The 21,211-nt window shown below is 39.4% G+C and overlaps 1 protein-coding gene across 2 annotated transcripts in view; it reads right to left on the bottom strand.

Annotated features, from left to right (window-relative positions):
- UNC13B (unc-13 homolog B) overlaps positions 1-21,211 on the bottom strand; it is a 196,105-nt gene that overhangs the window by 76,958 nt on the left and 97,936 nt on the right. Inside the window, exons 11-13 of one of the 2 annotated variants that reach the window (XM_081803128.1) lie at positions 13,047-21,053; positions 10,590-10,904; positions 8,035-8,125 (exon numbers count right to left, since the gene is read on the bottom strand). In XM_081803128.1, coding sequence (XP_081659254.1) covers positions 8,035-8,125; positions 10,590-10,904; positions 13,047-21,053 — 8,413 coding nt within the window. The remainder of the gene's footprint in view (positions 1-8,034; positions 8,126-10,589; positions 10,905-13,046; positions 21,054-21,211) is intronic. The other variant, XM_081803127.1, reaches the window with a different exon arrangement.

Below are 21,211 nucleotides of genomic sequence, written 5' to 3'. Positions count from 1 at the left end.
ACTTTTAAAAAAAGGGCGTTAGAGCGCCTGGGTGGCTCAGATGGTTAAGCGTCTGCCTTCGGCTCAGGTCATGATCTCAGGGTCCTGCGATCGAGTCCCGCATCGGGTTCCCTGCTCAGTGCAGAGCCTGCTTCTCCCTCTCCCTCTGCCACTCCCTCTGCTTGTGCTCTTCTGTCTATCTCTCTGTCAAATAAATAAATAAAATCTTTAAAAAAAATTAAAAAAGGGCGTTAGCAAACAACCAGGTTTTAGTCAGTAGAAAATGTATTGATTCTGGTCTCAGAAGTCAGTAAGAACTCCAGTTTGCAAAGGGCAGAAGGGGCCTGTTGTAGCAACAGCTAGAGCCCTCATCTAAGAGAGCTTTCTCTAATTTGTGAAGCAGTAGTAGGGCCTGGTCTTGGGTAGGGATCACCACGAAGTTTGAAGACAGATGCTAAAAGCTGTGGTTGAGCGAGGTCTTCAAGTATTCAGGCTTACTATAGGATTTGCATTTCAACAGTGTAAGTAGCACAAGATTAGAAACAATTTAAAAATCCATCAAGAGAGGACAGAGTATGTAAATTATAATACATCCACCAGGGGAAATATTACGTAGCTATTAAGAGAATGCAGTAGCTCTATTTAGACTAATAAGGAAAAATCTCCAAGATATGACATTAAATTTTAAAAGGTGAAGGACAATGTTTGTAATATACACACGCATGCATGTGCACACACATGCTTGTAAATGCAGATTATCTGTGGACTGATTCACAAAACACAGGTAACAAAGAGATAGGGGAGACAGGGACTAGAAGCCTGGAAGTTTGAAGTAGGAGGGAAATACTGCATTATACATGTATAAGTTTATGTTTTGTGTAATTTTCTATTTTTACACTTATTACTTATTCAAAACATTCTTTAGTTTTTTAATTGTTAGAGTAGCGATGGTTAGGGAGAGGGCTGACAGATTGAGAAAAAGAAGGGATAACTGGTGGCCTCAATGAGGGCAAAGAGTTGAGGTAGTAAAAGTTAAAGACAGGCAGCTGTGATCAGGGCAAAATCCTGTAGTTTAAAATTACAGAAAGAATGTTTTCCTGGTGCAACTAAGTCTAAGATTGAACATTTCCTTGAGCATTTTTCCCCAAGGGATACCTTTTTCAGGACTTCAATAATGGCATGAGAAAAGAACAGAACAGAACTTCGTGAGAGAGAGTGATCTTCCCTGAGAAAATGCTGATGCATCTCTCAGGCTGACCAGCTGCAACCTTGGATCTCATGGGATTGCTCCAGTTAAACACAGGCCTTCTAATCTATTTGCTCAGTTCCATCCCTGCTTACTAAATAAGTCTCTCCTTCAGCTTTCTTTAGCAACCCAAGAGCTTCTGTCAAGGCTTCCTCACGGCCTACCTCCATGTCTTCTCCTTCACTGTCCCTTCCACCTGGAACACCCACCCACCTGCTGCCACCGCAGTCTCTGTTTCTAGAGCTAAGTCTCACCTCCTCCCCCAGATTTTTCTGCAGCTAAGCCAAATAAGGTACAGAATCATATCCATTCCACCCACACTACTAACATTACTGCAATGTCATCAAATACTTATTAAGTACATTTGGCTAGGTACTCAGCCAGCCCAGATACAAAGATGACCTGTATGATCTCTCCCCTCAAGCTGCTTATAGGAATGGCATAAGGGTAGCCAGGTTCCTATGGTAGTTCCTCAAAGCCTATGGAATGCAGTTATCAGCTGAAGAAGTATGACTGTCCCATAAATTTACGGGAAATATTCAAATCACAATCAAAGAAATGCAAATTAAAACAAGGAGATACCATGCTTCTGCCAAGTTGGCAAACATTTTCTAAAATGATAATACTCAGTGTTGATGTGGCACATTCAAATACTCAAAGTACAAATTGGAAACACCTTTCTGAAAACACATGCAGAAGTTTATCAGAAGCCTTTAAAAGGTATATATTCTTTAACTCAGTAATTTATCTGAATCTACTTTGAGAAAGCTAAGTTAAAGAAATAATCAAAATAAAAGATTCATGCACAATGATGCTCATCATAGCATTATTTATAAATTATAAAGAAATATCAGTTGTTATGGAACATCAACATAATGTAATATTATTAATCTAATAATTGTGAAATCATGTTTTCAAAAAATATTTATAACCCAGAATAAAGCTCACAAAAATAATCTGAGAAAAATTTTAAATGCACACATAGTATGGTCTAAATTCATTAACTTTACATTTAATGTATATAAAAATTATGTAAGAAAACAAAGCTAATGCCAATAGCTAATATTTTATAGTTAGTAGGCCCTGGAAAAAATTAAAAATACAATTAACTAAGAGATAAATGTATACTTTGGAGTATACATTTTGGAGTATACTTTGGAGTATGCATGTGGAGACTTCTGTGAAAACGATGACAGACTTTTTTGGCTAGGTAAGCATCCATAAAAGTTTGGCTAAACACTCTGCTAGGTTCTATACCGGGCTTTAGAAGACCAGCAATAAAAAGCATAGCCTCAGCAATCAAGGATCTTACAAGTACACAGGAAAGTTAGATCAAACAGTAAACAAGTAACTCCACTACATCATAGTAAATGCCAATCTAGAAAAAGTACGCACAGAGTCTGGAAACTTAACCCCCAAAACTGACACTTGACTGCATTTTAAATGTGAATAAAAATTTAGCTAAGTGGAGGAAGAGAAAGAGTATTCCATGCATGGCAAACAGCAAGTACAAAGTCTCCGAGATTTTGAAAAACACATAGTCCTTTATGTTGGAAGTGTTGACTAAATAGAGTAGCACAAAGAGCTAAGACCAGAAAGGCATATAAGGTCTGTATCAGTGCTTTTCCAATTCTTTTTGTAGAGGATGTGGTTTTTTTAGTCCAACATGTCATGGGCTGATATTTTTTGTCTAAACCCTGTTCAATGAGACTAGGATATTATCGTGCACATGGTATTACAGCAATCCAAAATTGCCTCTAAATGCTCACTTACTTATTTCAATTTCAGTACTTATTTCATCAAAGAGTAGAAACAAACACTTCCTGGGCTGGGCTGGTCCATGGACCCCACAGGGAGTCACACTGAGCTAGATAATGAAAGTTTTATTTTATCATGAAGGCAATGTGGAGTCACTGAAGTATATTTTTTTTCTGATTTCCTCTTTTTTAAATCATAGTTTTACTAGATAATTTACAATCCTAAAAAAAAGGGTACTATTATTCTCCCCATCTTGTGGATTAGGAAAATGTGGCTCATTAAGGTTAAAAAAACTTTCTCACAATGATACACTGAGGAAAAAATATGGCAACTAATATCACAGGCAAGGATTAATTTCCCGAAAACAATAAAAGCTCCTGGGAATAAAAAGTTCAATAGAAAAAAATGGGCAAAGAATATGAATAGACTGTTCACAAAACAGTAAATACTAATAGCCTTTACTTGTATGAAAACATGCTTAACTGTACTAAGATACACAAACTGAAATTCTACTGAGAAAACATTGCCTAGCAGACTAGCAAAAATCCAAAAATTTGAACAAATCACTCTATTGGTGGATTTGGGAAGAAAAAAAAAAGCACCCTTACAACATTACTAGTAGGAGTATAAATTGGTACAGCATCTGTGGAAGGCAGATACCCTTTGGGGCACTCATCAAAGCTGCTCACAAATATCCTTCTCTTTCTCTTTCAAAGTATACTCTACTGTTCACTTGAGGTTAAATATGGTTATATGATTTGCTTCAGCCAAGGAAATATGAGCAGAAGTGACATATCATATCTTCTGGGTGGAAGTTTTAAGAACCAGAGTGCAATTTGCTATGTTCTCTTTCATATATCTTTTCTTTCCCTCTACCACTCATACTGACAATGTCTTCGATGCAGGCTGTTCCCCCAGTCTGGACTGCAGAGAGAAGACAATTTAAAGCAGAACTCCTGGACATGCAGGATGACAAGCAGCATAAGCAAAATAAACCTTTACTGTTTTAAGCTACTGACAAATGGAGGGCAATGTGGCAATTTTTATCGAATTTATAAATACATATCCCCTCAAATATACTTGCAAAATGACGTATGTAAAATGTGCTCATTTACAACATGGTTTGTTATAGCAAATGACTGGAAACAACCAAATGAACCAAATTAACATCAACAGAATACTAGTTACAATACTTGCAGGACCTTCATACAGCAAAATATCTGTAGCTATGGAGAAAAAATTATCTTAGAGCTAATATGGAAGGATCTCCAAATGAAAAAACAAGATGTTCTCAGTATGTGTACCAATTTTGTTTAAAAAAAAAAAAAAGTGGGGGTTACAATATATATTCATATTTTCTTGCACTTGCACAAAGCAACTCTAGAGCAATAAGAAACTAACAATTATTACATTGGACAGAGCATTAAAGGGTGACTAGGTGGAACTTCCAATTACTCAGGAAAAAAAATTTGGGGTGCTGTACTTAACTTCCTAATGTCACAACCTCAATAAGTCAAGCAAATCTCATGTTAAGCATAAATAGTGTACTTCTACCTCTATCTGACACCCTTCATTAAACTCTGGCTTATCTTTATCCTCTTGGCCATATCTAATCAGCTTCTAGTTACATTACCTGTGTTAAGAATATATTTACTGTTGTTCTCTTATTCAATTAAGTAGCAATGGTTCTTGGTTACTCTTAAATAAACCATGCTTTTCCCTAAATGATTCCAAGCTTCGGCAACTGTTTTTAGCTATTCTTTTTGAGACTCCAAATTGCCTCTTAAAAAGAAGAAAATCATAACAAACTGTGTCTGCTCCAATATATTCTTGTTTTTCTCATTCAGAACTTTTAAGTGAATGTTATTTGTTTTACTTTCCTTTATAATAAGAATTATGAGACCCTTACTTATGGGGAAAATTAGAAATAAAAAGTTCGTATTATAACACTGACTCCATAAATGTTCACTTTAAATGTTTATCTCATGTCAATCTAGATCAACAGACTCCAAATCTAAAACCTACATACATGTATAACTGTATTAGTACATTCATTACATTATAAAAATGTAAAAAGCATAAAAGAAACAATTTAAGATTTATTAATGATAAAAAATATTTTTTGCTGTCACTAGAAGTACCAGCAGTAATAACATTTTTAGTGAAAGCAATGTGATGCAATATGCGTCATTATTTTTTAAATCTTGGTTTAACATTTTGTTATAGAATTATTTGAAGGACTGGTTCCACTTTCAATTACTTCAATACTTGGTTTTCAAAGCTGTCAAAAAGATACAGATACAGGGGCGCTTGGGTGGCTCAGTCGTTAAGCGTCTGCCTTCAGCTCAGGTCATGGTCCCAGGGTCCTGGGATCGAGCCCCACATCGGGCTCCCTGCTCAGTGGGGAGCCTGCTTCTCCCTCTCCCACTCCCCCTGCTTGTGTTCCCTCTCTCGCTGTGTGTCTCTCTGTCAAATAAATAAAATCTTTAAAAAAAAAAAAAAAAAAGATACAGATACATCAGTCAAATGAAAGATGTGCAATTGGTTCCTACATAGCAATTATTCAAAGATTTTGTTGAAATTTGGCTAATTAAATTCTCATTTTCTCTGATATCTTCCCAAATATTTTTAACAAATAAGTTCAAACCTCACTGAAAATTTTCATTAGAAATATTTTTAAATATGTTAATAGTTTCTTTTTTTTAAGATTTTATTTATTTATTTGACAGAGAGATAGCGAGAGCAGGAACACAAGCAGGGGGAGTGTGAGAGGGAGAAGCAGGCTCCCCACTGAGCAGGGACCCCGATGCAGGGCTTGATCCCAGGACCCAGGGATCATGACCTGAGCCGAAGGCAGACGCTTAACGACTGAGACACCCAGGGGCTCCATAAACATGTTAACAGTTTCTTTCCAAGATTTTAGAATATGCAGTTATGGGTTTTTATAGGTAACAGTCATTGTTTCTGATAAAAAAAAAAAGAACACACACACACACAAAAGAAAGCATTTTCAAACATCTGTATTCAAAGCAGCTACCTTTTCAATCATTATTAAAACATTATCTTCTCTCTGAAGGGTCAAATTAGCAGTGCTTGTAAGAAGCTAGAACAGGGCGCCTGGGTGGCTCAGTCGTTAAGCGTCTGCCGTCTGCCTTCGGCTCAGGTTCAGGTCATGATCCCAAGGGTCCTGGGATCGAGCTGTGCATTGGGCTCCCTGCTCCTCGGGAAGCCTGCTTCTCCCTCCCTCACTCCCCCTGCTTGTGTTCCCTCTCTCGTGCTGTCTCTCTCTGTCAAATAAATAAATAAAATCTTAAAAAAAAAAAGCTAGAACAATATGAGCAACAAAATAAATGATAATGATTATAACTGTAAAATGCAATACATTATATAATAAATTAGGTATCCATGAGTCCATAGTGATATAAATAAATTGATGGGAGAAAAGGGAAATCTCTTCCTTACAGGAGAATGCCAACTAATGAATGTAGAAAGTATACTGGAAATAGAAAGTTACCATTTGGCAGCCACCACTACTGATGGTAGATTCAGAGAGAAGTCATCAATGGATGCTTAGCTCATAGGTAGAGATGCAATGAGGAATAAGATATTGGCATAGTCTCAGAGTACACAAAACACGTACCAGTTACATCAATTACAAAAGGAAAAAAAGGTGTCTTGATAGGTTGGAAACCTGGCCAATAAAAACTTAAGTAGGTGATTGAGATTAATATTAAGAAGGGTAGCACATGGGGCGCCTGGGTGGCTCAGTCGTTAAGCGGCTGCCTTCGGCTCAGGTCATGATCCCAGGGTCCTGGGATCGAGCCCCGCATCGGGCTCCCTGCTCCGCGGGAAGCCTGCTTCTCCCTCTCCCACTCCCCCTGCTTGTGTTCCCTCTCTCGCTGTGTCTCTCTCTCTGTCAAATAAATAAATAAAATCTTAAAAAAAAAAAAAAGAAGGGTAGCACATGTTGACACATGTACTTTCTGATACAATTCATTAAAAAGAGCCCAACATCATTTTTATGTAATTCTTGCCAAGAAAGTATGGCCTGAGTCTGAGCATGAGGAAACACTGGATGGACCCCAAATGAAGAACATGCTACAAAATAAAAGGCCTGTACCATCTGTCCAAGATAAAACCGAAGAACTGTTCCTGATTAAAGGAGACTAAAGAGGTATGACAACTAAATGCGACATGTCAGCCTGGATTGTATCCTGGACCAGGAAAGAAAAGAGACATTGTTGGGACAGCTGGCAAAATTTGTATGGTGTTTTGATGATGGTGTTGCCATTGTTGATTTCCTCCTGTGGATAGTTACACTGTAGTTATATAGGAGAGTAGCCTTGGTTTTTTGGGAAATACAAATAGGACTATTTAGGAGTAACACATCATCTCTTCAACTTTTTCTTAAATGGTTCAGAAAAAGATTAATCATAATAGATGGAGGGTGATGAAGCAACTGTGGTAATGTCAACTATTGGGGCATCTTGGCAAGAAAGATTTAAGAGTTCTTTATACTGCTATTTTGGCAACTTTTCCCTAAGTCTGAAAGTATTTCAAAATAAATTATTTTTCAAGTGTCTTTACACATGTGAGCATGCTTGCATTTTTAGTATCTGCCAGGTATTATACTACTGACAGCCCCTTGTCATCATTTAAAAACATCCTCCATCACAAAGGCCCTCTGTAATAGGCCAGCCCAGTGGCCTTGAACTGGGTAGCCAAGGGAGACAACTGACTCTAAAAGGCCTTGTAATGGTTCCCTGTCCTAAGCTTAAAATAAAATGGCCTCAAAGTGACAATGGTACTGAAAATAACATATAACTTAACCTTCAGGCTCTCAACCCACTAGGTCTATTTGATTTCCATTAATCAGCACAGAAGGAAGCCAACAACCACCTCCCATCCCTTAAGGCTCTAACTTACTTGTCATGCATTCCCAGAAGCACACTATAAGATGACTAATCACTGACTGCTTCTTCAGCACCATATGTCTCCAAATTTCAAAGGAAAAATTGTCCCAACTAGTACTAGAAAAACAGATTTCCTACCTCCTGCAGCCGGAGTCGGACCTTGGTAACTGCTCGGATCCAGTGTGCTCTGGCTTGGGTAAATGGCGAAGAAGCATTTTCCTCAGGAAAACTTGAAACAAAGAAAAGAATGTTTCTTTAAAAATAGCCCAGGTCATGGTCCCGGGGTCCTGGGATCGAGGCCCACGTCCACCTCCCTGCTCGGCAGGAAGCCTGCTTCTCCCTCTCCCACTCCCCCTGCTTGTGTTCCCTCTCTCTCTCGCTGTGTCTCTGTCAAATAAATAAATAAAATCTTTAAAAAAAAAAAAAAATAGCCCAGGCCATAGGGTGACTGCTCAAGGCAAAACTGCCAAATCTTAAGTAAAATGGTCTGTATTCATGCCTAGACTTGTTTCATGAGTCAGGCCACTAAACAGCATAATCCTAAATAAACAATGTGGGGAAAAAATGCTCTCTAAAATGACAGCTCCTTTTACCTTTTTATCCATTCCCACTCTTCTTTCCCCATTTTTCACTCACCCAATGAGCCAGCTCACTGGGACAGTCAGGTTTCAGGATTCTAGTAAAAGCAATGGCAAGGGCCCTGAGTCAATGTTAGCACAAAAACTACGCAGACATGTGGACTAATCCTTGCGCCTTACCTCTCAAGACCACCAGTCTCCCTTGGGTGTTCTACATGTCATCCATCCTTAGGGCAGAATTTTGTTCCTGCAAACCCTTCCTGCTCCACTAAGAATTTTGGAAGGCTTACCAATTCCTAGACTACAGCAAAAATGCTAAGGAAAAAAAGCCCAGCCCTTTTCCTACCATGGTCTTGTTCCTTGAGCTGCCTTAGGGACACCCTCAATGAAACAACAATAAATGTAACAAAGTAGTTTTGGGACAGAAACACTTTGCTGTATTAGAACAAATCATCCTCTAGATTCTTAACTGTGGAATAGTGGTCAATTCTTGGTGACAATGCTTCTCCTCTCTCCCACTGAGGTCTAGTGCCAAGGCAGCAAATAAGCATCCACCATCTAGATATCTGAAATATAGGTCAAGCTCTGACGCCATCCAACTGGATCAACTGTTTTAAAATACTGTGCGCACTGCTGACCAAGGTAGAACTGGACTTCACTTACACAGCTAGGATCTGAAAGGACATAGCCAGTAGAGAAGGACAAATACTCGTGCTGGGCCCTTCTGCTGCTCTACCAAGAACTCTACCCAGACAATAGCATCTGCCAAATCTAAGGTCTACAAAGAGCCATTTTTCACTGGGTCATCAACCACACCTCTTGGATGTCTTGTCTATTAGATGAACCACCACCAATAACTAAAGATCAGGAAAAAGTAAGGAGAAAAGAAAATAAGTTTATATCTTCAGTGGTGGAGTAAATACATCAACAATTCTTCAAACTTCTACCACTTATAACTGCACTCACTGCTCTGACCTTTTGGTGGAGGCTTTATTTTTAGACCTTGAAATTTGAGAATCCAAGTCACACCTAGCCCTTATCACTCTACCCCAGTGGTTTTCAACTGGGGGCAGTTTTGCCCTCCATGGGAAATCTGACAACAACTGGAGACATTTTTGGTTGTCACAACTGATGGTTGCTACAAGCATGTAGTACAGAGGCCAGGGATGCCACCATACATTCCACAATGCCCACAATAGCTCCTCGTAACAAAGAACTATCTGGTCCCAAATGTCAATAGTGCCAAGACTGAAAAATTGCACTCTGCCCCAACCTATGAGCAAATCTACTGACCAATTCAGCTCAGTATCAATAACACTCAAACACTGTACTAAGCTTCATTATAAGACTGTTAAAAAGACAAGTTTAAAGTTTTTCTTCTTATGGGTACCAATTAATTCCAGACACACTGCTAGACCCTGGGGAAGCAGAAGGGTGAGTTTGATCTGGCTTTTAGACCAATTCTTTCTTCACTCTGTTCTGGTTTTCTCCACCAGGAAAAAACAAAACAAAACAATGCTCACATAAGAATTTTAAACATTAGGGGCGCCTTGGTAGCTCAGTTGGTTAAGCGACTGCCTTTGGCTCAGGTCATGATCCCGGAGTCCTGGGATCAAGTCTCACATTGGGCTCCTGGCTCAGCAGGGAGCCTGCTTCTCCCTCTGACCCTCTCCCCTCTCATGCTGTTTCTTTCTTGCTCACTCTCTAATAAATAAATAAAAATAAAATCTTAAAAAAATTTTTTTTAAACATTAATAGGCTGGGAAGCCTATTTCATCCAAAGCAGCTCCTTTTAATGAAGTTGTAGGGCTTAGATCAGTTCCAGACTCAGAGGCTACCAAAAATAGGTCAATTAGTAGGCCAATAACTACAGATTCAAGGCGGCCTGATACACTGCAGCTAACTACAAAGAACCCAAGTGTTCTTCAGAGATCCTCAAAATATTTAGGGAATTATACCAAAAATCAAAGGAAGCAGTGCAGAGCTAAACCTCAGTATCCTGGATCACTACCATACCCACCTGTAGGGAAACAAATGAAAAGCACTTACACCCAGAAATACCACAGGCAGGTACTGAGGAAACCACGTGAACTCCTCAAGGCAGCCATCACCTACCTCTCCTGGGGGCCTAGGATGTGGTCTTTGTGTAGCACCAGATCTGGGGGAGGATGGATTGTGGCATCTTCTTTCCTCTCCTTGGGTTCACAGGCTCTCCCCTTCTCTTCTTCACCTGTCACCTCCAAGGCTTTCTCTTGTTCTCCAAAACCCACATGGCCATCTCTAGAGAAGCTATCAGAGCTGTGGCACGAATTAATGGAGTCCCTCTCCCGACGGTCATCATCTTGTTCGTGACACTGGTCTAGTTCACTCAACTGAGAGCTTCCTTGACTCACATTACAGGAGGAGCCATACCTACTACTGCTGGTGGGGCTGTGAGAATGAGAGGAAGACAGATGAGTACGTACATGCAAACTAGGGACGAGGACAAAAGTAATGGATAAATCCAGAAATAATGATTCTTTCAGTGGCAAGAATCACAAATAGGAGGTTCCTGGGAAGACAGGACCAAACTTCACAATCTAGAAGAACTAGTTTCTAGTCAGCAGAAGCACAAAGGAAAAACAATACAACATGCTGGATTCTCTAATAGCACTTAACCTCAACCTGTGAAAGACTTTGAAGCATATTTGTCTGAAAGTGATTTTTGTAAGCAGGGGCTTAACCTTAATTATTGAGAATTACTAAATATAAAAGTAGCCTCTTGTCTACACCTAATATTCTTTACCCGGATTCTAAAGAAACTTGTCCAGTGGCTGTGATTAAAGTTTTCTAATTTCCATAAAGTAAAATGGATGAACTCTACTCCCTTTTTTTATTATTTACTAAATTGATGCCCCTTTTCTTCCTCTATAATTGTAAATGTGAATGTCTGTTCCTTAGGATGAGCAAAGGAGATTGGTAATGTTCCTTCAATTATCTTGCAGCTATCTACATAATGAGGTAATGGAAACCATTAGGAGAGGAAATCTATTACCAAAAAAATTCCTCTGGGGAATGGTCTCATCAACATGAATGTTACAACGATATCCCTGGCAGCACAGGGAATGTCCCAAAGATAAACTTGCCCACCTGTAACTGAGTTGCTCTCAGGACATGGCTCGTTTGGGATAAAGTGGACAAAATCCCAACTCCTGGCTCTGGGTCAGGACCATAATAATGCATTTCTATACTTGAAGAGAGGCCAGCCCAACCCTTTCTCAATCACCTGAATTCCCATACCCAGAAAGGAAATTTGTTCCCCTGCTATGAGAGATAGCACCTATAGCAGAGAAAGTGGGAGTGAATCATGATTAGAAAGAAGAGCAGTATCCACAAGTTACTCCCTTGAGCAGTATACTGAATTTAAGGCTGTCAGTCCTACTCAAGATAGAGGTTCTAGGCGTTGGTCTGTAAGATCTATCCCAGCTCATAGGGATAGTTCTATCCCAAGTCAGGGGCCCCCCTTTCACTTCCGGTATTCTGCTTTCTAGAAAGCCTCCATGCAAAAGGACAAAGATCCTTGCCACAGAGTCAAGCCTTTAACTAAAGGGTTTATGTTCACCCTTGACTAAATGAAGATAAATCATTATTGTTTCCCAGGGATATTTTCTCTATGGTGCCTCCCAATTACCTGGTATTTTCAGGCTAATTTCTGATCCTTTGTCCCATGGCAGCAGGACAGGTACCAGGTCACTGTTATGAACAGTTCCTAACACATGTGTATACACACATACACACACACACACGATCTCTAAAACCAGCCACTTTGGACAGGTTTGGGCAAGAGGTCCTGGCAGCATTCTTAAGCTGTACTGTATTTGGTGCTTCTTCTTAGGGGAAATAACAGGATCTTTTCCATATGGACCCAGCACAATGCTCCAGAATAAAGAACTACAGCAAATGATAGCCTTAAGCTCCTGTGACACTTTACTCAAAGCATTTACCAGACACCAGTCTTAAGGGTACGAAAAGGCAAAGACTGAAAGAAGCTATGCAAATCCATGTGGAATAGGATATAGAATATAAATTATCCCAACCTTTGCATCTTGCATTTTACTTAATAACCTCATTGCCACTGGAGAAAGCATCTTAGAAGACTTGGAAAGGCAAAGCACAGTAGATCTCTCCCAGCTAGTATAGATGTAAGTGCTGAAGGCCCAAGGAAGCATCCTAGCCTATCATTAATATATGCCACACTACTACTTGCTGCCTCTTCCTGCCCTCCATTCTCCATTCCACTTTACACAAGGCAGAGCAAACCAGAGGGAGTAAATCCCAGGGCCCAGCCTTTCCGTTAGCAGTAAATTCCTTCTCCCAATAAATGAATTACATTTGGCACTAGAGAGATGAGAGAGGATGAAAAGACCCACACATTATTTCTTGTTACTTAACCTCTAGTTAACATGAAGCTCAGATGCTAGGAAAGACATAGGAAAAATAAAAAGCAGGCTACCATTAGACTACCACTAAGTCACTGCATCATAAATGGTCAATTTCTTAAAATCATTTATGATGCTTAGGTTGAGAACAGGCCTTTTGTCGGTCTTTGGTTCCTTGATGCCATGGAGAGTAACTGGCTGCTGTACGTTTGAAAGAGAGTCAGTACTAGCAGGCATCACCTCCTCCTTTTGAGTTTCTGGCTGGTGAAGTAGCTCAGTAACAGTGCAGTGTTCTTCCTTATGACTCCCTGAAGGATAGGTGGAGCTAGAAAGGTTGTCTTTGGAACCCCAGTGTTCTCCTGATGCTGAGACTTCCTGCTGGTTTTCCATTTCTCCAGGCCCTGAAAACTCATGAGCACATATACTTGGCCTGGTCTCCTGCTGCTCAGAGGTCCCAGAGGGTTGAGTAGCTGGCTCAGCATTAGCCTCAGACATTTGAGAAGACTCTAAAGCTTTGTCAACCTCCCTAGCGTTAAGGTCCTGATCACTGCTGATAACCAAAGCTGGAGAAGAGGATTCTGCAGGCGTTTGTTCAGGGCCCCCTTTGTTCTCTTTTGGCCATGTGAATGAAAGATCCAACTTCTTTCCAAACCTTAGTTTTAGATCATTTGCAATTATATTCCCTTTCCCCTCATTACCTCCCTCAAATAGAGTTGACAACTTTTTAAAACTGGCCATTAAACCAGGCTCTGCTGCTCTATCGCCAGAGGAAGGAGATGGGGAAAAGAAAGAGCTCAGTGGTTTCCCACAGTCAGTGGCAGAGGATGGGAAATGGAATTTTGGCCAATTGGTCATGTTTGGGATCTCAAAATGAGGTCTTGGCTGCTCTGTTTCCTGGAGGACTGCAGGTAGATCTTTCTGGGTATCGAGTATCCCATAACTTTCTTTGGCAGAAAGAGCAGGTTCCTCTAGCATAGGGTGGGAAAGGTATCCTTGGGTTTCTGGTGTGGCACTCTGGCCAACACTTGCCTCACTGAACAGTGCAGTACTGGTTTCCAGTGAACTGGCTGCCTGTAGTTCCAAGAAGTCTTGGTTTGTGGAGGCAGACTGCATAGCTGGCTTTGCCTTAAGAGGAATAGGTGGCGGAACCGGAGGAGGAAGCTCTTTGGCAATACAGGTAGGATCTGAATCCAAATGTGATGGCAATGGGATATGCTCTGCTTCCAATGATGCCTCTGTGTCTGTGCCCTGCAACAACCCCATGTCTCCTTCATCACTCAGAGACAATACTCCTTGCCCAGCATCGTCCCCTGAAACAGAAGGTGCAGCCCCAATTATTTCAGAATCTTGGGGTTCTAGAATATTGTCAGGGATATTATTGTTTTCCATTTCAGTTGTTGGTTTAGTATCATCTGTCAGGGTCTCTGAGTCTGACTTTGCACTAACTACAGTCATTGTACAGTCACTGAGAGTAGATTCTGAATTGAGTGCTGAAGAGGAAGCTTCTCTCCACAGATTTTCTGGAGGTACTGATCCTACAGTATCTCCGCAACTACCATTTTGAGGCCATGCAGTAGGTGGGATAGGTGATTCTTGTTTGTATGTGTCTGGTTTGGGACTTTTAAAAATTCCAAATAACTCACCTTTGAGGGACTGAGATGATGCACCAGAAGAAAGAGAGAAAAAGGAGTTTTTCTTTGGTGGCTTAGGAGAGGAGAAAAGTCCAGAGAAAGTTTTGGGAGGTTCAATTAAGCACCCAGAGAAAGATTTCACTTTTGTCACAAACCCTGAAAGCACTTCTACTGAGGAGCCCAACATTGATTTGTCTTCCTCTTTATCTGCCTCTCTACTCTGGAGGTGCCTTGTACACCCTGGCTCCACAGAGGAAGAGGCTGGCTCCGGGATCTGTGTTAAGACCTCATCAGGGGCCTTTTCCAATGGCAAGTTTAAGAGGTCACCAGTAAATCTTTCATTTTGGTGGTGGTTAGTACAAGTGTCTGAATTGTTGAGCTTTTCAGTCAAACGGTTATCATGTGGAAAAGACTTGGCCAATGAGCCACTAGGGAAGGCTTCCTGTATGAAAGGTTCTTCTTCACAAGGAGCTACCCCAAGGGTCTCTGGACCAATGAGCAGTGTTTCAGTCTGTGCCTGAAATTCTGGTGAATGAGGAACAATGTCATTTTGCAACTGATTCATCTGGAAATCTGCTAAAGATGTCCCTAGTCCGTTCCTAGAATCTAGTTTTCCCTGATAGTCCTTCTCTACATTGAGCACATCTGTAAGGGAAGTAACCCCGATGGTGTTGCTAATGGAAACACAAGGAGCCATTTGCTGTTCATGAACCACCTCCTGGACTATACTATCTCTATTGCCACTGGAACCTTCTCCAGTTCTTGTGCCACCCATGTCTACAAAAACACTTGGCTTCTTACAGGGCTGGGAAGTCACTGGAGCAACAGTTGAAAGGCTGTGTTTTTCCCCAGAAGTCTGCTGCTTTCCATCCGAAAATGATAAGTTGAAGAAACTAAAAGAGCTATTACGAGAGGCATCCTTCTTGCTGCTTGAGTTAGTAGTGGAAAAAAAGGAAGGAAGTGTAAACAGCCCTTCTGCTTGAGATTTGGTTCTCAGTAGAGGAGCAGAGGCTCTGTTCTCAGATTTTTCAGATCCAGTCAGGAAAGAAAATACACTCTTTCTGGTGGGCAACTCTGGTTGAGAGGGAGAGGTTGTGGGAGTTGAATAACTCCACTGTTGGTTGGAAAAATGATCTTGTTCCTTTGAATTTCTTGGGCTGAGAATATCAAAAGATAATTCATTACTTCTTGAAACTTCTATCACTGTAGACACACCACTAGTTTTTATTGAAGAATCTCTGGAAGACTCTTCAAGACAATTTGCTGAGAAAGACTGACTTGGTGATTGCTGGATTAGGTAGTCTCTGGAATGTACCTCTTCCTCAGTCAAATTATTACTCTGTATATCCCTAGTCGATGGTTCTTTTAGCCCACTGTCATCAATAGTAATCTGCTTGTTCAGACTCCTAACTCGAACCTTCCTTTTAGAGGCAACTGGTGTAGCAGAAAAGTTCCCAACATCCTGGATAATTAGCTGTGCAGGATTAGGACTTGATTTGACTTCATCCTTATTAACCGATGAAGAAACAGACATATTTTCAGTTGTCTGTATAGAAGATGCATTGGTTTTAAATAAATCCCCAAGGGTACCAAAAAAATTAGAAACACCAGGAGATTCATTCTTTTGCTGAGAAGGTATCTTTCTATTTTTATCACCATTCTTTTCTAAATTTGGTGGTCCTTCTTTATTCACCTGGGTTTTAAAGAGGTTCAAAAATCCAGATGCCTGTTTTCCATTTGATACTGTACTTACTAAAGAGTCTTCTCCCCGACCAAAGAGTTTCAATGCACTTTTAAATAATGTTCTCTCAGACTCTTTGGAAAACTGGTCCTGAGGAATCTCACAGTTCTTGGGTTCATCCCTACTAAACTGTGATGCAAGAGGAACTGAAATAGAGTCAACTGTAATTATTTCATTATCTTCTATATCTGATTTAGCCTGAGGAGTTGTTTGGCTTACCTGGATAACAGATTTTAACAAACTTTGTTTTTTTACCTGAAAACTTTTATTTAAAGGGAATTCTTGCTTCATACTTTTAATAAATTCTGGTTGCTGCACATTGGATACTATTTGTTTTTCTAAATCCTTCTTGAGAAGACTTTCTTCTTTATCTTGGGAATTACTCTCTAATTGTTTATTCAAGATTAATGACTGAAGACCATTATTTGTGAGCTCTGCCAAGTCTGACTGCTGATCCATTTTCTTCATGACCAAAGACTCTAAGGATTCATTCTCAACAAAATACAAAGTATTTCCAACTAAAGCAGAAAATAATGAAGTCACTTTGTTCAATGATGACATTTCTCCTGTTTGCTGTGGACTATTAGTCATATTTTCAGGATGAACCAAAGAGGTAGCCTCTTCAGAAGACTGAACCCAATGTAAACGAGAAGGGTAAACTAATGAATCCTTTGCTGGAGACTGGTTCTTATCTCCTTCTATAAAATGACTTTTATTTAAGTCGTGATTTCCAATAGTTTGGGGCTGATTCCTGAGATCCAATATATATTCAAAGTCTTCAGAACCACATACCCTTTCTTCAAAAGATCCAAAATTTCCTTTAAACTTCTTAAGATTATAGCCTGAAAAATCTAATGGTTGATCCTTTTGGCCACAACCTGACTCTTCAAATACTTGTGAAAAGGTTCCTAAATTTAGATACACTGGTCCCTCACTTCTTGGCAAAACTACAGATAAATCAAGAGGGTCATCAATTGGTTCCTCTTCAACACACCAGAATAATTCATCTTCCTTAAAACCATAGGCAGAAATAATGCTGTCATCCAACATAATACTTGATAGATCATTTGTCTGTAAACCACAATTCAAATACTCTTGATAAGAACAATCAGGTATAAATAAATATGCATACTGCCCAGTAGAATCAGTGAGGAGATAATACATATACTGACCATCATGGAACATAAAATATCCATAATCTCCATCTTCTGATGGCCACCACACTCCACTTTCAAGACATGCCAACCATTCTTGGTATTCATAACCAACACTTGAAAAAACAAAGTTTTCATCCATTCTTAATAATTCTTGATCAACTATGGAACATGTAGTCTTCTCATAACCTGAAGAACAACTTAAGTCAATGGGTAATTCTTCTAGTGAATTCTTCGTCTCATTAATTGGAAAACAAGAATTTCCATATAATGAGTGAGCTGCCCACATATCACTTAATAAGTTATCTTCATTAAATGCTAACTGCTCCAATGATTCATATGGTAAGTCACGCCAAATGACACTGTTTGGATTTGTTTTCCACTCCAAGACATTTGCATTTTGATCCTTTTGGCAAAAATTTATTGCCGAATTTTCTGAGTCAGGCCACAAGAAAACATCACCTGATAGGAATGTATTTTGATTTAACATATAATAAACTGGCTGAAGTTTTCTGGAATTTTTGGAGAAATCTTTTATATCAGAGTCCCACTCATAACAGAAAGTATTATTCATCTCTTCAAAAGCCTGATAGTGGTTTGATATATTAAGAATGTTAGTATTTAATATAGATGGATTTAACTTGTTTGAATTTTCATGTATTTTCGCCTTAAGAACATGGTGTGGTGTCAGCCTCTCAGCCAGAGATTCCTCTAAGAGGCCCCGCTGAGTGCTTGGAGCACAGTGAAATACCCTGTTCTCAGAAGAGGGGCAATTGTTTTCCTTTTGCTGTTTCTTCCATGTGGGAGGGCAATGATGACTATCAACCCAAGCATCACATAATGGTATATTTTCTTTAGGTAAAGATACAAAGCTTTTTATAAAGCCAGATGTTTCTTCTTTTTCAACATGGTTCTTCTGGTTTCCAGAAGTCACACATGAAGTAACAGGGATCTCATCCAAAGATAAATGTTTATTTCCATTCAAACTTTTTATGTTGCCTAAAGACATGGACCTTGCTTCATCTGGTTTATGAACAGTCACACTGTTATTGGATATCAGGTTAAATATTCCAGAGAGTAAGCCTGGGGTATTATTCTTATGATGAGAATCATCACTCTTCAAATTTAATTCTTGTTGACTAGACAAATTTTCAAGAGAAGAAAACCTGTTAAACAGACCAGAAAGGAGGCCTCCTTGGGTTCTTGTCTTGGAAGCTTTATCTACAAGTCTATCTTCATTAATTTCATTAACCAAGGTGGATTCTGAAATGGTAGTAGATGCTAATGAACAGTCTGATACTGTTAAAGATGTCATTTGTGTAAGAGTTTTACTTTCTTCTGAAGAATCTGAAGGAATATATTCTTTGGACACAATTCCAAGGAAGGCTGAGGTATCTCTGTGACAGTTATCTACTGCTGCGTGGTCACTTGAATTTAATTTCTCTATGTTCCCAAATTCCCCAAGATCATTACTAATAATTGGAACTGAATTAGTCTTTATTTTATTAAGTGTGTCATCTTCAGGAAAATTTATCTGGTCGTTTTTATTAAATGTTTCTGTATCATCAAATTTCCCTAAATTATTATGAATATTTGGAACTGAACTAGATTTTATTAAACCAAGTTTGGCATTTTCATGGCAGTTTCTTTGGATCTCTTCATCAATGGTTACTGCTGAATCAGGAAATCTCTGGTCAGTGACAGTGTTATGGCTGTCAGTGAAAGGAAATTTAAATGAAGGAAAAATGCTTCCTTTCTCTCCTAAATCCTGCTTTTCAGAATGACTAAGAACTCTGAAAAATGGAATATGTAATTTTCCACTAAAGGAAAAGGAATGTCCATCTTTCTTAGGGTCCCTCTCCCACCCATCCTCCTCCGACTGGTGAATTTTCATAGATTCTGACAAAGTTTCCTTTGAACAGGTCTCAGGTGAATTGAGCAAAAACTGGCTAAATGATTTTCTGAGTGGCTCAAGAAAATCATCATCACTAGTAACTTTGTCCCCCTCTAATGGCTTTGAAGAAGACTCTTTATTTGCAGTTGTACTTCCAGTTATACAAGGTTGTCCTCGAGTGTCTTTAGCACATATTTTTGGTTGATCTGGTAATAGAGACAGATCTATACAGGGTTTTATTTCCAAGAGACTCTCAATATCAACATTTTTATTTGCAGAACCGCCTAAGTTTGAAGGTTCATTGGCCGCTGGGGAAGACAACAACAAATCCTCACTTGTGGGCATTTGGGTTGAGCTTGTATTTTCTCCATCATTCCTACCGAGAGTGATAATACTACTGTTATTGCCAAGAGTGTCTTCCCTTTGATTTGACTCTGATCCACACTCAAAAAAGTTTTCCTTTCTCATTGGCTTGTTCTGGCCATCATCTTTTTTGGTTTCATCCTTTTCCGAAAAGATCTTTAATGGATTTAGCATGCTAAAAACAGACTTTATAACTGAACTCTGACTCTGTGGGGCGGAGTCCCTTCCAACAGTCTCTGTTACATCCTGAAAGCTTATATTTCCAGTTTTACTACCTGTGTGCTCATTTTCAGAGGTTTTGTCATTTCTGCCAAAATCCTTATTATCAACTGCTTGAGAGGATAATGGAGATTGCATGGAAAGATCCTTCCCCAATACTGACTCGGCTCTGGGTTTAGATCCTGAATTAACTGTCTCTATTTGATTAAGAGTTTCTGTTTTCTCTGGAACTAAAGAAACCAGCTTTTCCACAGAGCTTGTTAGATGCTTTGTGCCCGAACCCACTTTTTCTGTGAGTGAACTGAACAAAAAACCAACAGCACATTTCACTCCATTCAGCTCAGGGAAAGAGATGGCCTTATCCTTGTCATTCTTGACAATGTTTGAAGGTGGCATTTGATCCCCAGGCATTTTCTGTTCCTCATTATCAACAGTACTGTTGTGTTTAAGTGACTTTTTAGTTTTTGAAAGGGAACCAAATCTATTAATCTCTTCTTCCTTCTCTGCTAAATATTCTGATACTGTTTCTACCAAACACTGAAGCTCATCCATTGTATCAACACAGTCCTTCTTGGGTTCCTCAAGAGAGGAAGGGGTCATCTCTTCCATGGGGCACCCAGACAGATCTCCAAGTGTTTTTGCATCACAATTCACCTTTGGTAATGAGAATACTGGACATGTTACATGATATTCTTCAGGTAAGCCTCCAATATGATGGACATTGGATGGAGGACTTGTTGGTGACAGTAAACCTTCCTGTATATCAGTAAGAGGAGAACTCAGAAGTTCATCAGAAGTACTGCTAGTAGAATCTTCAAGAATATCTAATGGAGTGAAATTAGTGACATGCTGGTTTAAGCCAGATGACTTTTCACAGTTCTTAAAACAATCAGAAAGATCATAATCATGATTTTGCAACTTAGTGGTCCACGTGCCACTCTTAACCACAAAAGCATTTTTATAAGGGCACAAAATTGGATAATTTTGTTTCTTTTTTTCAATGTGGCAAATGTTACACTTTTCAGTGTTAGGATATGTACTTTCCAAGTCAGTCTTAGTTCCTGATCTATCACCATACTGTCTTCTTTCATGGTCTCCAAAATGATGGTATAACAGCTTGTTTTTCCTTCTATCTATTGTATCATATTTCTGAGGATATCTGGAGAACACAGATGTTTCAAACTTATGGTCAAAATTAAAGGCAGCAGAATATTCAGTTTCTTGACCCTGAGGTGGTATCTTTTTCCAATTCTTGTACTTCAGTTGTTCTTGTTGGTTGCAATATTTATCAGTTTTTGAAAGAGCTCTAATTTCTTT

The sequence above is a fragment of the Leptonychotes weddellii genome, chromosome 14, assembly GCF_054177405.1.
Source record: "Leptonychotes weddellii isolate Sample4059 chromosome 14, ASM5417740v2, whole genome shotgun sequence".
NCBI lineage: Eukaryota > Metazoa > Chordata > Mammalia > Carnivora > Phocidae > Leptonychotes > Leptonychotes weddellii.
Note: the sequence above shows the minus strand (reverse complement) of the source record. Positions and strands in the feature narration are given on the sequence as shown.